Source organism: Gouania willdenowi, chromosome 13 (assembly GCF_900634775.1).
Source record: "Gouania willdenowi chromosome 13, fGouWil2.1, whole genome shotgun sequence".
NCBI classification, from domain to species: Eukaryota; Metazoa; Chordata; class Actinopteri; order Blenniiformes; family Gobiesocidae; genus Gouania; species Gouania willdenowi.
In genome coordinates, this window is record NC_041056.1 from 30,012,158 (window position 1) to 30,035,936 (window position 23,779).

Consider the following 23,779-nt stretch of genomic DNA (forward strand, 5'->3'; position numbering starts at 1 on the left):
CCTTGTTGTTGCTCCTGCTGCTGTTGCTATTGATGTTGCTGCTGTTGATGTTGTTGCTGATGTTGCCCTTGCTGTTTCTGGTAATGCTGTTGTTGTTGCTGATGTTGCTGTTGACATTGCCCTTGTTGTTGCTGTTGCCGTTGTTGCTGTTGATGTTGCTTCTGAAGTTGCCCTTGCTGTTGTTGCTGATGTCTTTGCTGTCCTTAATGCTAGTAAAAAATAGAGAACAGCTGATGAGTCATCTGATTGTACTGCAGGCTTGTTTCTAGGTGAGTCTCTATGATAGAATCCACTATAAACTAAACTAATTCACATTGTTAAAGAACATCTTAGATGGCTGATATATGCAATTCAAACAATCTATGGAGAGCAGAGACACAATTTGAAGTTAACTTGATGCAAAACTCAATACTCTTAGACTGGGACATTAAAACACATCTGAGATTAAACTTGTTCTCAGAGAGTGTGTCCCTGTCTGCACATCACATTAAGGTACACCTCATTTTTGTTTTAGAGCATTGAGTAATTATTATTAGTATTGATTAAGGTATTGGCAATATCCAAGCAATAAGTGAGAGATATTATTCCCGGCAGGTTTTTCTCTTCAAATTTTCTTGATATTGTGACAAAAGTTTAATTTAATTCAGGAAACCCTTGTGAAATAATTTGATGAAAATTGCACAGTTTGGGAAAAACTGACTTTGTTCAACAATTTGCAATTAAAAATGACTGCCATCATGTGATCAAAGCATGAAAAGACTTGAGTTTACTTGAAATATTTGGTGAAGCTGATATATCATTTTCTCTGTCATTTTTACTTTTTTCCGAGGGGATGAATTGGATGCTTCACTTTATATACACATTATTCTTGTTTCATAGTAACTGATGACCTGATTTCACATTTGTGGAAAAACTAATTTGAAATAAAATCATCATAAAATGAAGTGATGTTTTGAGTAATGATACTTACCGTTAGTATGTTAGTGATGTTCATTACACATTCCCATCAGCAGGAGGGTGGAGGCAGAGGTGGAGCTTTAGTCTTTGATTTTTTACTCTTTTTCCCCTAAAATCAGACACGTGAAAATTCTAGTCAGCTGATAAAACACTTCCACAGTCATGATGTCATCACCTCTAAGATTGAGTAGACTTACGTAGTTCGCTTTGTTGGTCCAGCCGGGGTTCTTCAAAGCATGGATATGAGCTTCTATTTGGGCTTCTGCTTCAAAGAGCTCTCTTTTGTTTGCCTCCAAAGACTTCCACTGTGGATGAACAACAACAACAAAGTGTCACACACACACACACACACCGAAGACAGAAATGTGAAGATCACAGATCATTCATTGAGGAACCAACAAACTTACGCGTTCAGAAAGAACTTTGTTGACGGCGGCACTGTTCCTAATGCCGAGCTCTTCCTGCACAGTCTTCCTCTCGCTTTTTAGGAAAAGCATAAACGCGTTGGGAGGTTTCTTAATATATTTCCCCTTATTCTCCTCACGCTTCCTTTTCCTGAAGGAACAAAACGCAAACAGTGAGCAGGGCAGGGAAACAGTAGCTGAGAGTAGTAGAGAGAGAGAGCAGGGAGACACTCTGATCGAGAGCTACTCATAAAAAAAGACAATTAAAACAACTCAAGGACACTCACTTTGGAACTGGGACAGGTTCCAGGGCCTCTGGTGGCATGACAGCCAATAAACCATCCAAATCATCTCTACAAAGATAAAACATAAACACGATGGATGAGAAATCATGTCACAAACATGTGGACCAACGTCTGATGGATCAGGTGTGTTTGTTTGCTTTGCTTACCGTTCTTCAAAAGAAGGAAAACATTCAGGTGGAAAGAATGGAATGCTGTAAAACTGGAGACACAAAAACATAAAACAATATTAGACACCAGGGTTTGGGTCAATTGCATTTTTCAATTACAATTACAACCTCAATCATCCATGTTCAATTACAACTATATTATGATTATGGTGACCTGCAATTATAATTCAAATTACAAATGTGATTTTACCCCTGAAAGTCAATTACAAATACGTTGTCAATTACTAAATTTAAAATTCAGTTAATCACAATTACTGAGCCTGGAATGAAAGACCCCATAAAACGTGACCTTCCTCTTATGTTAGCTTTTTGTTAGTACCATGATAACGGGTCAGTTGTCTCACATGTCTTAAATCAGCTGTAAAATATACTAAAAATTGTCTTAACAGTAAAAAAAAAAACAAAAGTCATCTTTTTTCATTTTGATGCCTTACTATATACAGCCATATCTCTGAAATGTGGGTGTTCTTCCACATTTTATTTAATTTTTTTTATGCCTTACTGGATTTTACGATAGCCTTATCTAAAATAAATTGCCAGATTTTTACATTTTTGTGCCTTGGCACTGACAGTTTTTTGAGAATTTCCAAATTAATTTTACTCCAACCATGGTATCAACCATCCACCAAAAAACTACTGCTAGGGTCTGTCAAAGAAACCAAACTGGGTGATATTCCAATGCCACATAAGGACTGGATAAAAATAAATCCATTAAAAACTGTGTTTATAACAACAACAGAGTCATATAGAAGAATGAGGAAGGGCCTGTCTGTTCTTAATGGATGAACAAATGTATGCTGTGATGTTGCCCACATTGGCACCATGTGTTTCACTGATTCTTACTTGGAGGTCTGTTAACGGTGGAGGAGGACATCTACAAAGAGGAGGAGCAGGAGATGACATCACAGGGTAAGTCGCCCAGTGCACCAGTCCTGCAATCTCTGGATAGAGCTCTGCAACATCTGCAACCTCAGGAAGCAGATGCTTCAACTCCTCCTCCTCCTGGACCAAAGGATCCATCAGCATGGTTAATGGTGTCCTGTGTCACAAAGAAATAAACAAGGAGACAAAGAAAATAAATGAGATACACACACACACACACAGAGAGAGAGAGAGAGAGAGAAGCTAGAAGGAATATAAACCTAAACATAATACACAAAATGACTCCAAAAACACAAAAATCAACAAGAAAATGCACAAAAATGTAAAATAATAATAATAATAATAATAATAATAATAATAAATCCAAAAACACACAAAATGACTCAACAAAGACAGACACAACAACTACTTAAAGGAAGAAAATGACTATTAAAACAACAAAACATTATAGAATAGCTACAAAGACACACAAACTGTCAACAAAGTTACACAAAATGACAGGAAAATACAGAAAACAACAAAAATACAGAAAGTGACCCAAAAACGCACAAATCAAAAACATAAATGCAGGAAGACAGCAAAACACACAAAATTACACATATATATATATATATATATATATATATATATATATATATATATATATATATATAAAATAATAATAAATAAAAAATACGTTACAAAAAATGTTTGAACATCATAAAAAACAAGTCAGTTTTGTGTAAATACTTGTGACACACACTCCTATCAGCTGTATATCATTTGAATTAGTAGTTATAGCTGTAATTATGTTGCTATTATTATTATATTATTGTGACGAAAGACCTCCACATGTACTAAGAGATCGGAACAATGTTGCCACCTAGCGGAATGGAGTAGGAACGACTTGACGGTAAAATAAAGCCTAATGAAACTTCTACTTACTTCATTTTGAGAGCGGGGGTTGTTAATGTGTGATATTCTGCCTGATGATCTTCAGAAAGGGTCGCTGGAGATTGTTGACAGTGTTTTCCTTGAGGACCGCACAGTGTACTGCAGATACAACTGCTGGAAAACAGTTAGTTTTCTTTCTAACCGCTTATATAGGGTGAGAGATGAAACGGTTGCCATGGAATACGTGTATTTAAATAATGCTATTTTTTTTTTAAAAAAAAGCAACGTATTTGTTTTTGTCTAGTGAGGATAAAACAGTAGTTCTCAACCTTTATTGGGTTGTAAAACCATTTTGATATCACACATTTCTGGTGACCCCAGAGCAGGGCCGGCTTTAGGCCATGGCCATGCCTGAATAAAAAAAGGTAAAGTTTTTAATTTATTTTTTTAATTATTCCAAGTCAATACACAGTGTGTACACATTATTATTTACTTTAAATATCAAGACAAAACAATGCAATTGTGCGACACAACACACCAATGGAGAAAAAAATACAACCTAATTTAAAATGTAGAATAATGCACTATAATACAATATAACACCTACAGGTATAGTGCAAATGTCTCGAGGAAACAATAAAAAAAAAAATGGTGCAAAATCCAAAGTCAATTCAAAACAGTGCAATCAAAAGTTAAATTAAAATATGAAAGTTATATTTATTGGTGTGGGCATCTGAGCCTCTATTCTGTCAGTATACCCCTTAATTATTATTATTATTTTTTTTTCCTTCAAATATTAAAATTGTCTTAACAATAAAAAAGAAAATTTATTTTTCCATTTTTATGCCTTACTTTATACCGTATATATATATATATATATATATATATATATATATATATATATATATATATATATATATATATATATATATATATATATATATAAATGCAATAAAAATTGCATTATATATATATATATATATATATAATTTTTATTGCAATTATTAGACCATTGCTTTTTGTTATTATTATTATTGATAAAACTAAGTATTTGTACTGGCTTAAAACTCTCTCTCTCTCTCTCTCTCTCTATATATATATATATATATATATATATATATATATATATATATATATATAATCCTTTTATTGCAATTATTAGGCCATTGTTTTTTGTTTTTAGTAATGTACTTTGTATTTACATTTCTACATTGATTTATTTTTATCATAATATTTATTATTATTATTATTATTATTATTATTATTATTATTATTATTATTATTATTTTTACTACTACTAGTACATATATCCTGTAAATTACTGAATGAAAATTATTAGGACAGACGAGGAAAAGCCCTGCCCTGCAATGCAAAGCTTTGCTAACTAAAGCTGAAGCCCAATATTGTCATAAAGACAGCACAAATTATTGCTTTCAAATTGCACAATGAAATATTAATTTTCTTAATCTTTTAAAGAAGCTGTCATCTGGTGTCATGTCACAGTTTCAACACCAGGGGTCATATATGTATAAATAATACTGCTGTTGAGTCCTTGGGCTTTATGTAGCACATTTCAGGAATTATTAGTTGATATTGTAAACACTACAATGGCAACAAAAAACAACAATCATTCAAAAAAGACAAATGAAAGATACAAAAATACACATAATGACATAAAAAAAAAAAGCTAAACAATAGTTATACAAAAAGTACACAAAATGACAACAGAAATGCACAATAATATACAAAAATGCTCCAAAAACACACAAAATGACTCCAAAAAACATACATTACAGAAAAATACACCAAACAACAACAAACATATGACAATGACTCAAAATACACAAAACTAAATATTTAGACAAAAAATACACAAAATGACAAGAGAAATGCACAAAACTACACCAAAAAAGATATAAAAATGCACAAAATGATTCCAGAATCACACTACTTTACTCTGCACCCACAAATAAAACACCTTTATAACACTACAGAGTACAGAGTATGTACACCTCTTTGTACATCCAACCTTCAAATTCTCATTTGGCCATAATTGACAACTGTACTTATGCTCCCACATGAATACATACTTCCGACGGACACTGTACTAGTGTAAATAAATATTCATAATGCCACATGCAGTAGCTTGATATTAATTATATTCTTATCATCACACTGGAAAATTAGTTAAGAGCCGCTACTATCAACAATTCACTTACCTGACAAGAAATGAGCCAAACAAATTCAGATGTTGTCCAGATTTTAGCCTCGTAGATGCTGGTTTAGCTTCGCTAACCACAAGCGCCTTCTTTCCTCTGATAACTTTTGACATTGTTCTCCCTGATTTGATATAACTTTTGCCAGTCTTTAAAACTCCAGAGCTTAGCCACAACCGAGCCATCACAATGCCAGATGTTAGCCATTAATAGGCCAAATAAACCAGCACTGGCCAAAATGTGGGCCACTGTGCACTGTTACCTCTCCGTTTTCTGGTCAGGCCCATATACTGCGTGTAATGATGGCACTATAGAGACTCACACTTGTTGGCCATATCCGGGCCAAAATACAGCCATAGTAATACAAGATGACAACCACAAACCAACCAAATAAACAAGCATTCACCCAAATGTGGGTCACAATGCATTGTCATTCTGGCCCAAATCTGGCATACACTCTATTTTCTGGTCTGGCGCATATACCAGAATTATTGTTCATGCTAACTTGCCACATTTCAGCCAGAACTGGCCTAAATATGTTTTAAGATAGCTGGGCCACGTTTGGTACTTCACATGTGGGCCAGTTTGAGCTCATATCCAGAATTGGTAATGCAAACTTGCCATATTTCAGCCAGAATTGGCCCAAATATGTTTTAAGATACTTGGGCCGGGGGGCGCTAGCGAGCAGGCGATGGAGTAACACGTGTTTTGTCAAGCTCTACTGAAAAATGTGTTTAAAAGCTGTAACTAGGCACTTTTTTATCATCTTTGGCAACGTTATATTGCTTTAAGTGTCTCCTTTGTCTGTCGCTGCTCAGTGCTCAATGCCTAATAACTTAAGAAAATACAAGTTCACCAGAGGATCCTCTACTCCTGGGCCTAAAGCCACGGCCTCGTTTACTGATGCTGGCGGACGGGAGTGACTGCGACCGCATGATCAAATGGACACGGAATACATGAAAGCTGAAATCTTTGGTTCATTGAAAAATTAAATAGTCGTGCTGCTTAAGTCGGTGCTGAAAACCGTGCTTGTTGAGGAGCTAGAAGTTATTAGAAACGACCTACAAGCTGTGAAATCAGAAGTGACTAATAGCACAGCTACAATCCACTCCGACTTGGACACAATGAAAAAACAACCATATCGGAAATGGAACGTGGACTATCAGCGTGCTCTGACGACGTGACTTCACTGCAAACTAAAGTGGAGACTGAAGTAACCAGTGAGTAACCATGAGACGCTCCAATATTCGAATCTTGTATGTGCCTGAAACACCCGATTCGAGGACTCCATCTGCTGTCTCCACCCATTGTAGCCAAGCTACATTATTATCAGGACTGTGTGGAGATTAGCTACCGTCTATATATTCCCGGGTTACCTCCCAGCGTGGTGCAGGCGAGATCAGCATTTACGGAGGTAAAGCGGCTGCTGCGGGGATGCCCAAACATCCGATACGGCCTCCTCTACCCAGTGAGATTACGGATCACACACAACGGGACGGAGAAGCAGTTTGTAAATGCGGAGGAAGCCCTGGCATATGTGAAGGCCGAAATTCGACTCGACACGCCACAAAAATGAACATGTCATGAGGATAAGTGATAATTTACCTTACAAATATTAACGCTATCGTCAATCCTGGTGAGTCGTGAAGACACACTGGCTGTCATTGTAAGGACGCAATATGAAGATGCTTATATGTTGGCGGACTTAAATATACTGTTAATATAAGTAATGTCAGAAGATAAAATCTGAATGACACTTTAGGGGTTTGAATATACTTTCTCTCGTTAACTGTTTTACTAATGTTTCTGATTACTCATTTCCTGCTTCTCCTTTTTTTTCCTCTCTTTTTTCCTTTCCCAATATAAATACTTGTATAGATTTTCTGATTAGTCCTAGTAACACATTCTTTGATCTCACAAAACTGTTGTAGAATTTTTTCATCTAGTTTATCATTTCATCATCATTATTTCATCTTTTTTTTTTTTATTTTATTATTATTATTATTATTATTCTTAAACACTCAGTAAATAGCTTAAAATATGTCATTAGATGCCCTTCTCATTTTTGCTGGTATATTATTTACTTATCTTTAAGCTATCTTTTATTTTAAATTGTGTGTGTGTTTTTAATTATGTCATTTAATTTAAATTGATTTTTTATTTCATTTATTGTTTATTTAAATGACCATATACATTTAGAAATCTTATTTTTACATTATCATCAATATTTCTAACTCTTTTTTCATTTTATTTGATTATTTTATTTATCTAATTATTTTCTACATATACTTTTTCATTCATTCATTTTTTTAATTTATTGTGACTTTTTTTTTTCAACAAAAAGGAAATATGAATGGTTAAGTGGTTAAGTTTGAACACACGTGTGTCATTATTTTGTTCAGTCTGCCTTGTGCCTTTTATCAAGCGGTTTTATTTTTTGAACTCAGTAGAGCTTGTTCAGTAAGGTTAGTGTAGTTGCCCTAAAAACACTTAAATGTGTGTATATCATTGCAAAGGGTTTGGGGAACACCTCGTTCTAATGGGTGTTGGGGTTTGAGAATCTAATGTACCTAAGTTAAAGTTCTTTTTTTCTCAGTGGGTAAATTATCAGCTCTCTTAAAACACAAGTCTATCCTGTAACAGAATGATGATAATATTTTCTCTTATCATATAAGATAATGACTACACACAATTTTCCAAATGGACCAGTTGGCTGAGATGTAACCTTTATTAGTTGGAATGTGAAATCCTTGAATCACCCTGTCAAACGCAAAAAGGTATTATCTCACCTGGAAAAGCTTAATGTAAGTATAGCTTACCTCCAGGAAATGCATTTGCTTACATTTGATCATTTAGGCTCAGAGGTGGATGGATTGGTCAGTCATATCATTCAAATTTCCACCATAAGTCTAGAGGGGCAGCCATTCTTATCAACAAAAACATCCCATTTGTGACGTCAAAGGTAAAAACCGATTCTTCACATTGCTATAGTGGTAGGCAGGCTTTATAACACTCTAGTCATCCTTGCTAACGTTTATGCCCCAAACTGGGACGATAGTTCTTTTTTCACAAAGTTCTTTTCCTACCTTCCAAACATGGACACGCATCATCTCATTCTGGGCGGGGACATGAACTGTGCTATGTCACCTGCTTTAGATCGCAGGTCATCTAGCGTGTCAATCAAATCCAAAACTGCTCATACAATTCAATCATTCCCCGATATAAATGGAGTAGCTAATGCTTGGCACTTCTTGAACCCCAAATCTAAGTGTTATTCTTTTTTTTCACCTGTCCATGGTACATATTCACGTATTGATTATTATTTTCTGGACAAAAAGCTTCTTCCATGGATATTTAAATGTGAATATGAAGCAATAGTCGTATCTGACCATGCTCCATTATTGGTAACTTTACTTGTGCCGACTTCTCATACTGTGTATCGTCCTTGGCGCCTCAACTCACTTTTACTATCTGACAAAAACTTTGTTAATTTTATATCATCAGAAATAACTTCATTTCTTAAGTACAATAAAACCCCAGGGATGCCTGCATCAACAGTCTGGGAGTCGATGAAGGCATATCTTAGAGGACAAATTATCTCGTACAGTGTGAAACTCAGAAAAAGTCAAGACTGGAAAAGCTGACCAGTGATATTTTAAGTTTGGATAGAGTTCTCGCTGCTACTCCATCTAATGACTTATTTAAACAAAGATTAATTTTCCAAACTGAATTTAACCTTCTGTCGACAAGAAATATTGAAAAACTGATTTTCAAAATGCAGAGTTGAACTTTTGAATCTGGAGAGAAAGCCGGAAAAATTCTTGCCCATCAGCTCCATCAGAAATCCTCAAATCGCATTATAGCAGAGATGAATGATTTGGGGTGAGACAAAGATAATTAAGAAATCAACACCTGCTTTCATAAATTTTATTCCAAATTATATACTACAGAATCCCTGACAGATGAGTCTTTGCTTAGTTAATTTTTTAAAGAATTAAAGATCCCTAAAATTGATAATGAAGTTGCTACGGATTTGGAACGACCATTCTCCACAGCAGAAGTGATAAATGCTATAAATTTAATGCAAAATGGAAAGTCTCCCGTCATCTTGCTAATTCACAAAAAAAAAAAAACGCCCTATTTCCTTTCTAAATGTGGACAGCAAGATTCTAGCAAAGATACTGGCACATCGGTTAGAAATTATTCTTCCTTCTATTATTTCTGACGACCAAACAAGGTTCATTAAAAATCGCCACTCTGTTTTTCAATATACGCCTATTTAATATCATCTATGACAGCACTCCATCCAACATCTCAGAGATAGTTTTATCCCTGAATGCTGAAAAAGCTTTTGACAGGGTGGAGTGGGATTATTTGTTCTATACCCTTAAACAATTTGGCTTTGGCCCCAAATTTATCTCATGGATAAAAGTGTTATACTCCTCTCCAACAGCTGCTATCTGTACGAACAGTAATCTGTCTGCTTATTTTCCACTGTTACGTGGCACCAGACAGGGATGTCTACTGTCGCCCCTATTATTTGCTTTAGCAGTTGAACCACTAGCTGTTGCACTGCGTGGTAGAGCTGATATGAAGGGGATATGGCAAAATGGTCTAGAACATAGGATATCCCTTTATGCTGATGATATACTTTTATTCTTGTCTGAACCCTTGACTGGTTTACCGATCATACTAAACACATTGGGAGAATTTGACTTTGACTTTAGCCCAAGATAGCGGTGCAACACAGTAAACAAGGATCCTAGTACCCCTGCACAGCAAGGTAGCACAACATCAAGTGTTTATCGCTGTTTCCTGGTTTGTGCTCAAACTGCAGCTGGCAGACAGAAACTAGGGCTAATATACATGCTAACGTTAGCTGTAGTGGTAACATGTTTGTGTATTAAGCAGATCTGGAAAACATCAGTAGCGCAGTACGGAGGCTCCGTTAGCGGGGGAAGACCGCTGTTGTGCCAAAATCTGTGACCCGAAAAAATCTGTGACCGGAGGTGGCGACAATTCCAATCCCTGCGGCTTCTTTGTGGACATTTACTCCCCCTTAAACATGATGCTCCGGTGGGTGAAGTAAATGCAGACTGGAGAAGAATTACAAACGTGTTTAAGGGGGAGCAAATGTCCGACAAGAAGCAACAGGGGTTGGAACTGTCGCCACCTGTGGTCACAGATTTTTTTGGGTCACAGATTTTGGCACAACACCGGCCCCCGGCTACCACTCTCCTCGGCTTCGGCTCTTGGTGATGTTATCGAGTAGTTGATGTCGACTCAACTAGTATGCACATAAAGTCGACCTTTAAAATTATGATGTTGTTCAACCCCTACTGGCTTGTAAAAAAGACCTCACATTGGGTTTGACCATTATCTTAAACAGAAAGTACATTCTTCCTTAGCAAGTAAAATAAGTGACGATCAGATTTACATTCAAACGAGGAGACTTACTGTTTTGGGATTTTCTGGTGACAAACTCTGATCCAAAGACGAGGAGTCGCTGCAGATGCACACAGGGTTTATTGTCAAAGCTTCAGAAGTAGAGACATTCATAGCTTTACCAACTGTGATCAGGGGTTCACGACCAATCTGCTCCTATGATGGCCTCTCACAGATTTAAGTGTAAAGTTGCTGATTACAGTATCTAAAACAAGTTGAAGTCACTTCATGCAAATACTTTGAGGTGGTGTCATCAAGTGTATTGTAGCTACTGGAGCCGTATAGATAAGATTAGATACAGTAATACTGAAAGATTGAAAGACTCTTATTGCACTTTTATTGTGTTGAATTTGTCAGACCTAGGGGATATCTATAGTTTAGATTTAGCTAAATAATTATGCCATACAACCACTGTGAAAGAGCTCCCCTACTGGTTGATTAGAGACCTGCTGTAGGAATTCTCCTAGCTCATCCAGTGACATCTGTTCCACCCAGTTATCCTCAGTATTCCTCGCTGTGGCAGCTCCACTCTTTATGGGCCTGCCATTGTTGTCTACACAGCAGTATGCATTCCACAGGTAGTCTGGAATGTTGACTCGCCTCACATTGTTTTTAATGATCCAGTTGTCTGCAGAAGGAATGGCTCCAACCAGCACAAAGGCCTTGGAGCATCTCTGTCGGAAAAGGTCTGTAAGCTGGGACTCGTAAATCCTCCAGGCATTCTGGTTCAGTTTGGGGTTCTGAGGGATGACGTTGGTCAGGGTAAAGGTGGCGTTGCGACCTGGGACTGAAGAAAAAAGAAGAAGGTAGTAAACATAGTGATAGAAAACATAGTTTGGCTTGGTAGTCCCTCTGATAATTTTCAAATGTACCAATCTGTCACATCAATTCTAACTTACCTGGATGGTGTCCATTTGGGTTGAGGTGACCACGGTCAAAGCCAGAGTGTGTAAAGTCCTCATTCAGAGCTTGTCTCTCACCAAGATAGATCCCAGGATTGTCTTTCCCCAGCCAATAGCCATCTTTCATCTCTGCTTGCCAGGTCATGTTGACCAACTGAAAAAGGACAGAAAAACTCAATGAAAAATATCTTTTTAGAAAGATATTTGGCTTTTTCCTGCAACTGTCAGAATTGACAATTACCAAAGTACGGTGATAAGCATGAACTAATATTTCAGCTTTTCAAGCTCAAACCAAAGGTAAGCAATTTCAGTGACTTTAAATTATCAATGTTTATAAAAATGTTTAAAAAAGATAATGACAGAAATTCATGATTCTCAGATGTTTTACTTTTAGTTACACCACCATGATCAATGGAATACTACATTATTGATTATTATCTATCACAACATATTGCTTTGCTATTTAGCCTAGGATTGTAGGAATTGGGGGGGTATTAGGCCATAGACACAAAAAGAGAAACGGGACACATTTGGTATTTGGCCGTTGCTCATAGTGGTACAAAAATGAAAGGCCTTTTACTCGGGGCGGAAACCTGCACACAGCAACCAGCTTCTATCCACACAGGTAGACTATCAAATCAATCACATTTTGTGAAATTTAGCAATATTCCCGACTTGCAGCATGCTACTAAATAAAAAAGTGTCTTGCATTCATGATTTTTTAATTCGATTTTATTTTAGTGTGCTAAACATGCTAGCAGCCCATTTTGGAACCACCCTGTAGTATTAACATAACATATATAGAAGGTGATATATAATTACAGAAATCTCTCCTGGTCAAACTGCCATAAGCAGGCCAGATACTGAAAAAATTTATAAAAACCTGTATTATAAACTGTTTCTATGGTGGTGGGTGGGTTTGAAATTGAAAATACCACTCCTCAAATTTCAAATAATTGTTTTTGCTAATTTGATGAAACTTCACTTCCTAAGGTCATCAGGTGAAATTTGGTTAAATTTGGTCACATGGTTATTTTGGGGATGAAGTACATTAGATGCAGCAGAGAACCTGCAACAGTAAACAACAAGCGGACGCAAATGACTGACCTGAGGCTCCACAAACCATCTCTTCTCTCTTCCACCTCCGTTGCTCGACTGGAACTGATAAGCTGAGTAAACAGCAATGCGGTGATGGGTGTCGTACAGTGTGGCAAAGTGGTACCTATTAAAGTAAAGGTTTTATAAATAGGTAACAAAGGACACAGTCAGTGTGCTTTACACCACCTGTTTGCGAAGCGCTGACACAGACGGGCAGCAGTGGATGTAGAAGACCCCCACTCAGGAACCTTCTCTTTGTAAAAGTATTTCATGCATTCTGGTACATCCTAATGCAAAGTAACACAAGTCATATGATGAGGGGGGAAAATCCATTCTATTTACCTTAATTGGGTTGAATTATTGAAATATTTTGTAATTTTGGTCACAGAGGTTCAAAATTTGGGAGTCTCCCCACAACCGTTTTTTTCTCCATTAAAAGCTTCTCTGATCTTATCAAACTCCTTTGACTATCACATGCTGATTGGCTGTAAGAAATCCCATTAAAGATAGTTAGACAGTGCTTAATCATCCCAGCAAAAAAAAAAACTCATGCAATTCAGGCCACTAAATCTTGAATAAAATTGGAACGAGAAGACAAACCTCAAAACGTTCAATGACATCTGCATGAACGGAGAGGAGGAGCCAAAACACAAGAGCCAAACTTTGCATCATGGTTTTCTGCAGTCTGAAAATCCCTGCTTTGGACACAGCGATAAACCAAACATAAAATACATGCACTGAGCACAATACCATGCTTTACACATTGTTCTGATCAGCAGTGAAAGATCCAACCTTTATGTGAGAAGAATGAGTTTTCACCACCAGTGGCTGAACGTGTGCAGACGCACGCACTCACCTGTCTGCTGCCACAGGGCTCTCTGTAGACTCTGGCTTTTATACCTAACCTCCCTTCACCCCATTTGTCCTTCTATTCTTATCAGAACCTTTGCAGCTAAACTGCAGATATTTGGCAAGAATGTAAGATGCATGTAAGAAATTACCAATAACATTTTGTTTCCTTGATTTTTATCATTAAACATCAAATATCTACACATTTTATTAATTATTTTCATGAATATGTATACTATTGTAAAATGATTCATGCAAAAAACAGATTTGTGTATGATTGGTAAATAAGAAACAACAACAGAACGATTAAGCTGATTTAAAAGCCTTGTTTGTATTGAGTTTGTGAAACAACGTACTGTATGTTTTTACTCCTCTCCAGTATTTTTGACATACTAATGGCAGATAAGACAATTATCTCACACAACTAACAGCTCTCAGTTAGGTAATAATGTTAGTTCAGCTGCAGGTTTTCCCACCCTTACACGTCAACTCTTCACTCGCTCCTGTTGTGGATGTATTAACTAGGGAACCAGTTAAAAAAACCTGATTATTAGGAGAAAGTTTATACTCTCCTTAACCTTCTCAATGGAAATTCAATTTGTGTATTTTGTATGAGTATGCATCAGCCCAAGGGTCCTCAGGTCGTTGCTGGACAGTTTGCAGGAATATTTCAGCACCTTTTTAACCTCTACCAGAGGCTGAAGAAGGTACAAAACCTGTAAAAGCCTCCTGCATCATCCCAATGCCAAAGACAGGACACCCCAGCGCTCTCAATGGCTACAGACCAGTACCACTGACACGTCACGTCATGAAGACATTTGAGAGGCTGTTGTCCTTCAACACCTGAAGACTCTGCTAACTGTGTACCTGGACACCCTGCAGTTTGCATACTGGCCACACATCGGTGTGGAAGTGGCCATTGTCTTCCTCACTCCCTGTCTCATGTGGAGAAACAAGGACACATCCACATGGAGACAAAACAAAAGCGTTTTTCCCTAAAACGGGTAATTATGTGTGCGTCTTCCGGGGTCGGCTCTACGCAAGGGCAAGAAGGGGTAGTGCCCCCTCAAATAAATGTCTTGCCCCCTCAAATCAAAGATTATGATTCCTCACTCCATGCTCAGATTTCACTAGAGACGCATCTATTACTCTCTGTTCCTGCACATTTTTACACGTATTAGCAAGCAAGCCTGCACAAAGATGGTCCTTTTAAGGACCAAAACGTTGTGTTACCGGCTTGCTTTTTCTTCCTTTTGGCTGTTTACTCCTGTTATGGATAGACGGGGATATGAGGGCAGGTGGACGGTGGTCTCCTCCCGTCAGGACCGTGACAAACACTGGGGGGGGCTGCCGTGGCACACCTATTTGTCAAATATGTCTCTGTGTGCGTGTGTAACAATGTTGATATGAGATATCAAACACGACCTGTAGTCAATGTGCAAGCTGCTAATTGAAAGGTGAATTTAAGCTACTCTCGAAATAGGTTTAAATATTTGTAAATATTTAATATGTGCCTCACCAGCCACAAACCTCACCGCACGTCACTGCACTACACGGTGGCCATAGAGGCTGAGTTTGAAGCCCTTCTGGGCATGCCCACAACAGACTGGAGAGACCCCATCCAAACAGCCTCATCCTGGGCTAGACGTGACCTGGGGATGCTTTTACAGGATGAGACTCTGCAGCAGGTGGAAGCTCTCATCATATCTCGTGTAGAAGACGTGAATGAGCAGGGGGAGGAGGTGAGAGAGGGGGAGACAGGGTCTCATCACCACCAGAGAGCCCCCACCCACACACACACAGCCCAACCATGTCCCACCATCACCACTAGTGCTGAGGTGCACATTTCTGCTGACTCCAGCGCCGTAGCAGAGGTAGCCAGGGCCCAAAGCCCCCCCGGCCCCCTTTCCCTCATTTTACCCCCTGTTGTCACCAGACCATACTCAATGGTTACCACGGCTACCATGACAGACCCAACAGGGGACTGGTCACCATTTAGGGAAACTGAAACAGCCACTACTGTTAAAATTAACTCTCATCCGACCCAAACAGTTTCACCAAAACCCCAGAGGACCCCGTGGGCCCTCCCTCTGGGTGAACTCATCAACAAAGAACCAAAAATCAAAATCATTCAGTTAAGATGTGTTATGTTGTTGATTGATAAAATCTGAATGAAGGCTATTTTAAGTTTTTTTTATTTTTTCAGTTTCAACCCATTGAGGGATTGCCACCTTATTGTGGTGAGGGGGTTTGCCTCAGTGACCTTAAGAGCTATACCAGCAGGAGCTAATCCATAGCTAACAACCCAATTTAATGAAGAAAACACTGTTAATATGAGCACAGGGGAAACAAAGTGCTAGAGCATGATGTGTACATATGTTATCCCCTTAACCCTTCTGACTGACCCCTCATATATGCCTGTCGGCCCTGGCATCCACACAAAAAGGCAGAAAATTCTGTAGTAAACATTAGGGGCCTTTATGTGGTGCTGTAACACTGCCACAGAAGTGCACTGAAACAGGGAAGAAGACGCCGAGCGAAAGGCAGCATATATTTGCAAGCGTGTCTGGATTAGGAGTGGAGGTTATTTCTATTTGTTCTTCATTTAGTCATAAAGAGAACCACCACATAATTTTTAAGGCAGTGCTACAGCTCCTGCGGGACACTGGAACATATGGAACGATATGGAACGTTATTACAATAAAAACCAGTGGGGGCCAGTATTACACCTTGTGGCATCCGCTCTGTCGTAAATACAGATGACGAGGAAGAAGACACCCGAGGACGCTCATAAAACTTGTGCTACAAAAAAGGAAGTGTCTCCTAGTATACATATCCATATACTGGCATTCTATCCGTACGAAAGATGATGTTACCGGAAGTCACGTGACCATTCCGTGCGTTTAGGGTTAGTTAGTCCGTAACATAGTTTAGGGTTAGAATTACGGTTAACGTTAGTTAGTCAGTAACGTAGGTTAGGCTTAGGGTTAGGGTTAGGGTTGATAGCCACTGCCAATGAAAAAACAGGATATACAAAAGAAAAGAGGAAAGAGATGAAGACAAAGACATGACAGGAGATTTGCTTGTTGACTGACAACAAGGTAAAGCTGCTGCTTTGTTGCCATTGTTACTGACGTTATTGTGGGGGGTCGTGCATGCAGGTCAAGAGAGATGGTGTCATTGTTTGCACAGTATGCATATACGCTGTCCACAGGGCGACCCAGCGGGTGGCGTTCTCAAACTTTCCCACTCTGTTACCCGTTTTCAGAAGTTATTGTATTTGGCTTCCAAATCCTCATTGCCGTGTGGATGCAAGTCGTAAACGGTAAAAAACTTGACCCTTTAAACTACCAGACTGCCGCAGCTAGGAAGGAGCAGAAAAGCACCAGTGGAAATTAACACATAGACTAAAGTAGAAACCTATCAGCTCCGGTGGCGCGGCGGAGACGTAATGCAGCGGCGCCGCATCAGAATCAGAATCAGAATCAATTTTATTGACCAAGTAATGTATTGAATACACACAAGGAATTTGGGGTAAGAGTCATTGCTGGGGTATACGTCTTTGCTGGCCCGGCAAGCAATTTTACTTAAGTGGAGAGACCCTGTCCCGCTGACCGTCTCGCATTGGATAAGAGATACAATGAATCTAGAGAAAATCCGCTATACAACCCAGGGAACGGAAAGTAAATTTCATAAATTGTGGAACCCCTTTCTGAAATTCTTTGAGAGACCAACGACGGTCATATCTGAGTAGCCTTTTTTATTTACTTATTTATTTTATTTTATCATTATTATTATTTCTTCTTTTTTTTTCTTTATGGGGGGTGGGGGGGTTACTGCATCCTATATGCCAACATAGATCTTAAATACATCTCAGCTTCCTTCAGAGCTCGGAGGAAGGACTGCCCTTATTTATACTGACTTGTATATTGCAACCCTAAACTTTTATTAGTTAGAATGTGACTTCTGCTATGCCTTTCTGTCAAATAAACTAGGCTTGATTCATGTTTGAATGTTTGGTGACCTGTGTGTTTTTGTTTAGGGTGGAAAAAATATTTCCCTGTACAGTAAAATCTATTTTCTGTTATTATCTTTCAATAAAAAAAAAAGACCTTTGATGAAGAAGAGTCATGTTCTTTGACTTCTCCAGTGTTTTCAACACCATCCAACCCTGCCTCCTGAGAGACAATCTGTTGGAGATCCAGCTACACACAGACACCATGGATTGTATCCTGGACTACCTCACACGGTGGCCACAGTACGTGAGAGTGGATAGCTGCACCTCTGAAGTGGTCATAACTCATTAGCAGCACTGGTTTACCACAATGGACTGTTTTATTGTCTTCACCTCAGACTTCAAGTTCAACTCTGGTTCCTGCCACTTTCAGAAGTTTTCCTATAACTCGTTCATTGTCGGTTGCATTAGCAACGATGACAAGGACGAGTACAGAGGTTTGAGGTCAGCAAGGAGGAGGTGATGGACTTCAGGAAGAACAGAAGGCCCCAGTCTTCATCCAGGGGCAGTAAGTGGAGAGGGTGGACTCATAGTACATCGGGGTCTACATTAACAATAAACTGGACCGGTAGAGCAACACTGAGGCCATCTTCAAAAAGGGACAGATAAGACTCAGATCCTTTAGTGTTTGCAACAAACTGCTGAAGTCCTTCTACCAGTCTGTGGTGGTCAGTGCACTATGGTGGGGAGGCTCTGGTCCTTCAAGGCTGGTGAGGCAAACAAACTCAATAAATTGGTAAGGAAGTCCTGGCAAGTCCATCAGTCACCACACTGACCCCCTCCAAACCTAATTCTTTCAATTGTCATTTTGTACATTTGTTGTTTTTATATTTTTGCAACATGATCTATGTTGGTATTTGTTTTTGTCAATTTGCTGCAACAACACAGATCTGATTCGACAAATATTCTTGATAGAATTATATATATTGAAAAATATGGTCAGCTGTTGATTGTTGTTGCTTCGCAGACCACGGTTTGATTGCACACTGGCATATTTTCTAATCTTCTATTGTTGTTTAAGGTTTCACTAATTAATTCTAAGGTCAGATCTTTATGCATTATTTCATAATCTGTGTCCTCTCTGATAGTGACACGACTGTACTGTATTCAGAGCTCTTCATGGCAGACAATGCAGTTGCATAGACCTCTTTAAACCACCAGGGGCCACTAGAGTCCTAGGCCTCATCTGAGAAGAAAATAAGAATAAACATAATTATAAGCTGAAGTTAGTGTTTTTCAGTTGTTGTTTTTTTGGTCTCAAATATTGTAAGAAACATTTTAAAATTAAATTTTGTTCATTTAAATTTCTAAACTATTTTGTTTCCATTCCTCTTGACCAAATACTGAACTGTCAGAAGTGCAGCCACTTTAATACCATCAGTGCTGTGTTGAGCTGTGCCCTCATGCCAAGGACTTGCGTCTCTGTTAGCCTTACTGACCTGCTTCATGAGATAAACTGTTGCTCTGTGTTTGGATTTTCTGTCTGTGATTGAACAAGTTCTCCCTGAGCACACGAGGGTTTGCTGAGTTCTTGCTTTTCTTCTTACAGCCTACAAACAAAGGCAGGTGTTCCAAAGTCTCAGCATCAAGAAGTGCATCGGTTTCTGAGCTTGTCACTGTATATCAGTCCTAGAATTATATCTACATCAATCAAATCAAAGAAAACCAAGACAAGACAAATAAACACATCTGTTGAAGATTTGCATGCCTTAATGCAGGTGTGTCAAACTTAATTTAGTTTATTGCCAAATAAGGAGCAGTTTGGTGTCAAGTGGGCCCCAGATTTTGTGCATGACAACAAGTAATTTCAACATTATTGAGCCCGAGTTACATACTGTGTATACATAAAATACAAAATATGTAAGAAACTGAAAAAATCCAAGCAATAAGTGACCGGATGTTCACCTGGATTTTGTGATCAATTTCTATTTAATGAAGGAAAATATTATGTAACAATTTGAGGAAAATAGAAGGATTTTGAAAGAATTTTGAGTTTTTTCAACAATTGCAATCACTGCAGAAATAGGAGCGACGTGTCAACACTAACATTCACCGTGCATGTAGAGCTCATGATTTCTCAGTGGAACACGCTGCAGGCTTCTCCACTCCTTATAGTGCCCAGCATTAGCAGGTTTCCAACAGGTAAGCATTAGTAAATGAGATTATTATCAATCAAATCAGATGTGTGTCCCATGACTCACTGTTTTTTCATCAGACAACTTCTTACAGATACTGCAATCTAGCATCACAAGCAAGAAGCTGAGTTTTAGTGTTAGCCTGTAAATCCATTATATTTTAGGCATCCTGCTTCATACTTGCTTAATACAAATAAATGTAACTAATGAAAAAAATACATCATTCTCTCTCATTAGAGATGAAAACTGCTATTGTACTCTATAAAAATAATACTCTACTTGTTTGTGTTCGTCCAAAATCTTCAAGGAAGCACGACCTAGTTTAACACTGAATGCTGAGCCTGGTGCCAGGGATTCAAACTTAGACCAATCTTTCAATGCAAGTTGAATAGAAGTGTGATTGATAAATTGTTGTTAGTAATAACAAGGTAAAAACACCTCCCAATACATAACTTACTGCTTGTCCCCATCATAAGAGCACATAAATAGTACACTGAATATAATGTTTAGAGATACATACGCCCATATGCAGCTGCTTAGGTTTCCAAACCAAATTAAAATATTTATTCAATATTTGTTGATAAAAACAAAATCAAAAGTAAATAGTTGCATCAGGTGTAGTGTAGTTACAAATGTTGAGCAATAGGAGGCAGTGTTGATCTATATTTTTAAATTGAGTTTATTTGTTGCTTTTCAGATTATTTAAAGGTTCCTCCACCTCGAAAACTTCTTATTCTGCAGAATGATTATATAGCTTTGTTTGACTGCATCAGTACTCAACATAAATACATTACAACACAAAGAATTTGACTGGAGACCTTATGTGACGTCAAATTTATCACGCTTATGTAAGTTATGATATTGACTATTATATACTGTATACTATTATATGCTATTAACCAATGTATCTCTAATTTACTGCAATGTACATATGATACAGAATTACATTTCAGTTTTAAACTGTTTATTGTTGTTGAGTTACAACCATAAAACCACCATTTATTTGATAAAATAATGATTAGTGTGCATCCTTTTATGTCTCTTGTTCTCCTGTGACATTGGGCAGCACACGAGGCAATAACTAGTGTGGTCATTAGTAGTTTAATAAATCCCTGATAAACCATATGCTATAATAATAATATAATTATTATAATAATAATTATTTAAAAAAAAAAAAAAGTGTAAATAGTTTACTCAAATTTTAAAGAAATGCTAGCTATATAATACATACAATTAAGGCACAGTCCAGCGCTACGATTACTTTATTCTTTAATGATTGAACCTTAACTCTAACATGAGTTAAATTAGAAACTTCATTAAAAACATCGATTTCACATATGTTTTGAAAAATAATGCCAAGATCAGTGATGAAAATATATAGTATCTAGGGGGAAAAAAGCCAGTGTTAAACAAAGCACTAATCATGTGACGAACCCGTTAAATGTAAAATGAGGTTTTGAGTTTACATGCAATAAATAACTGTTTTGTTTTTTTTTTATTAAAAAATGCCTTTATGATCTTCTAACTTAAGGTGGAACGAATATTATTTATATTCATTGTGATTAGTGTGTGTTGACTTTGCATTGCAGACTTGGAGCAGGGTGTGCAGGCCGGGTGACTGCAGTGCTGCTGAGGAGGCAGAACAAGAAGAACTGCATCTTTGCACATACTTACCTCTGCCTGCTCCAAGGACAGATGGCCAGACACACATTTCAGCCCAGACACGAGACGGAAAGGGAGGAATTCAATCACACACACCACAGATGCCCCTCTTCACCCCCCACCCCACCCACCCACCACATTTTTCAATATCTTTTCCCCTCTCCCCCACACCTCCCCCATTGGCCATTTTAATAAATTTCTCCCTTTTTTCATCTTTTTTAATTCGCTTCATTTCTGATGCATTCATACATTTCCAATATCTTTATGTATGAGTCTGTTGCCTCCCCATCCCTCCCTCCCTCCCCTTCACATTCTCCCCTCCCTCACTGTTTTTACTTCCTCCTATGCCATCTCCCTCCCTCCTTCTCTCCCTCACCATCCCATTACTGTAATCCATCACTCTTCCATCAGCCGCCATGCAAACAGGCCCCTGGTTCCCATGGCAACCACCTCCGGCCCGGTGGTGCGCAGACCCTATCCGATTGGCTGGCAGGGCCGAGGCAGTCTCAGTCTGTCTGGGAGATGTGGTAATTGGCTGGGAAGTCAAATACACACATGCACACATATATACACACACACACACAGACACACACACACAAACCGTACAGTATCCCTTTGCTGACGTACAGTAAAAACATTAGGATAGGTTCACACACAAATGAACACACTGTTACTCACGTGAACCTAAACAACACACACACACACACACACACACACACACACACACACACACACACACACACACACACACACACACACACACTCTACTGGGTATTAAAAAAACACAGACACTGGCAGAGCATCAACATCCTCTGAGAAATGAAAGGGAGACTGGGGTCAGAGTAATGAAGCTCATAAGAAGATATAAGGGCTTGAGGCTGTGCGTGTGTGCATGTATGTGTGTGTGTGTGTGTGTGTGTGTGCGTGTGTGTGCATGTGTGTGTGTGTGTGCATGTGTTTGGATAAAGTTGGAGCTCTGCCAAAGGATGAACGTAGAAACAGGTTGGTTTCCAGAACCTTATGTTAGAAATACATCTATTTCACCAGAGGAACAAAAGGTCTTCTTGTTTTCCTTCTTCTAAAAGGAAGCACAAAAGCAAAAAATCGGAAGTGATGATCAGCTTGACTTCACCCTATACTGCTGCATCTCAGACTGACCAACACCGCAGCCATGATGAATGTCTCATCCCCAGGAATACATCACAAGTAGCAAAAAACTGTACACCTGCACAGAATAGCCAAGTATAGTCTCCTCAGCTGTGTTACCCTGCTGTCTATACAAGTGTAGGCAATAAAGCCCTTTTTTCCCCTCGTTCACAGAATGTTTGGCAAAATTGAGAGGGAAAATCAAGCGACTCCTCAGTGTTTTAGTCATTAGTCATTTTTAGGTCATAAAAAGTAGAGTTTTGTCAGTATGGGAAGTGGTGTACTGATTAACATACACTTTGTGGTGAAACATTATCAGCCTGTCAATAACACAATCCTGGATCTGACGACACCTTGAATCAACACTTCAGAACTTTTGCTCTCAAAACTGAGTCTTAGGGGGTTCTTGAATATCATCCCCATGCAAACACCCAACTTTAATCAATTGTAATCTATAAAATTGAGGTCAGAAGTGAAGTTAGATGGTACATTGTGCAGTAGTAGCACTCAGTATATGAGTGTTAATACTGACTAGAAAAACCGTGGTTTGTTCTCAAGCCTTTACTTGTAATATTGTCCTAGTTGGCAGCAACAAAAAAGAACAGAGGACCAGACAGACAGGCGAACACACACACACACACACACACACACACACACACACACACACACTCTTGGAGCTCTTTTTTAAATCTCTTTTTTAATGGAAAAATGTGTTAAGGGAGG

At 38.3% G+C, this 23,779-nt stretch overlaps 2 protein-coding genes across 2 annotated transcripts; both read right to left on the minus strand.

The window, feature by feature from the left end:
* LOC114474802 (transcription factor 7-like 2) lies at positions 1-3,754 on the minus strand. Its single transcript, XM_028465329.1, has 8 exons — positions 3,640-3,754; positions 2,677-2,872; positions 1,813-1,865; positions 1,649-1,714; positions 1,365-1,512; positions 1,155-1,262; positions 971-1,066; positions 1-209 (listed from the first exon to the last, which is right to left on the minus strand). The coding sequence occupies exons 1-7, from the start codon at positions 3,642-3,644 to the stop codon at positions 1,007-1,009; spliced, it is 636 nt and encodes a 211-aa protein (XP_028321130.1). The 5' UTR covers positions 3,645-3,754; the 3' UTR covers positions 1-209; positions 971-1,006.
* Positions 3,755-11,408: 7,654 nt separating this feature from the next.
* On the minus strand, positions 11,409-14,105 carry LOC114474841 (endonuclease domain-containing 1 protein). The gene is made up of 6 exons (XM_028465399.1): positions 14,042-14,105; positions 13,850-13,947; positions 13,436-13,536; positions 13,259-13,373; positions 12,149-12,305; positions 11,409-12,036 (listed from the first exon to the last, which is right to left on the minus strand). The coding sequence occupies exons 2-6, from the start codon at positions 13,919-13,921 to the stop codon at positions 11,645-11,647; spliced, it is 837 nt and encodes a 278-aa protein (XP_028321200.1). The 5' UTR covers positions 13,922-13,947; positions 14,042-14,105; the 3' UTR covers positions 11,409-11,644.
* Between the last annotated feature and the right edge of the window lie 9,674 nt (positions 14,106-23,779).

Coding starts and splice junctions, on each gene's coding strand:
- LOC114474841 (XM_028465399.1), bottom strand. CDS start 13,921: ATGATGCAAAGTTTGGCTCTTGTGTTTTGGCTCCTCCTCTCCGTTCAT. Junction 13,537..13,849: donor ATGTCATTGAACGTTTTGAG/GTTTGTCTTCTC, acceptor ACTTTGCATTAG/GATGTACCAGAATGCATGAA. Junction 13,374..13,435: donor TGTCAGCGCTTCGCAAACAG/GTGGTGTAAAGC, acceptor TTACTTTAATAG/GTACCACTTTGCCACACTGT.
- LOC114474802 (XM_028465329.1), bottom strand. Junction 1,866..2,676: donor CACCGTTAACAGACCTCCAA/GTAAGAATCAGT, acceptor TTGTGTCTCCAG/TTTTACAGCATTCCATTCTT. Junction 1,263..1,364: donor ACAAAGTTCTTTCTGAACGC/GTAAGTTTGTTG, acceptor GTTCATCCACAG/TGGAAGTCTTTGGAGGCAAA.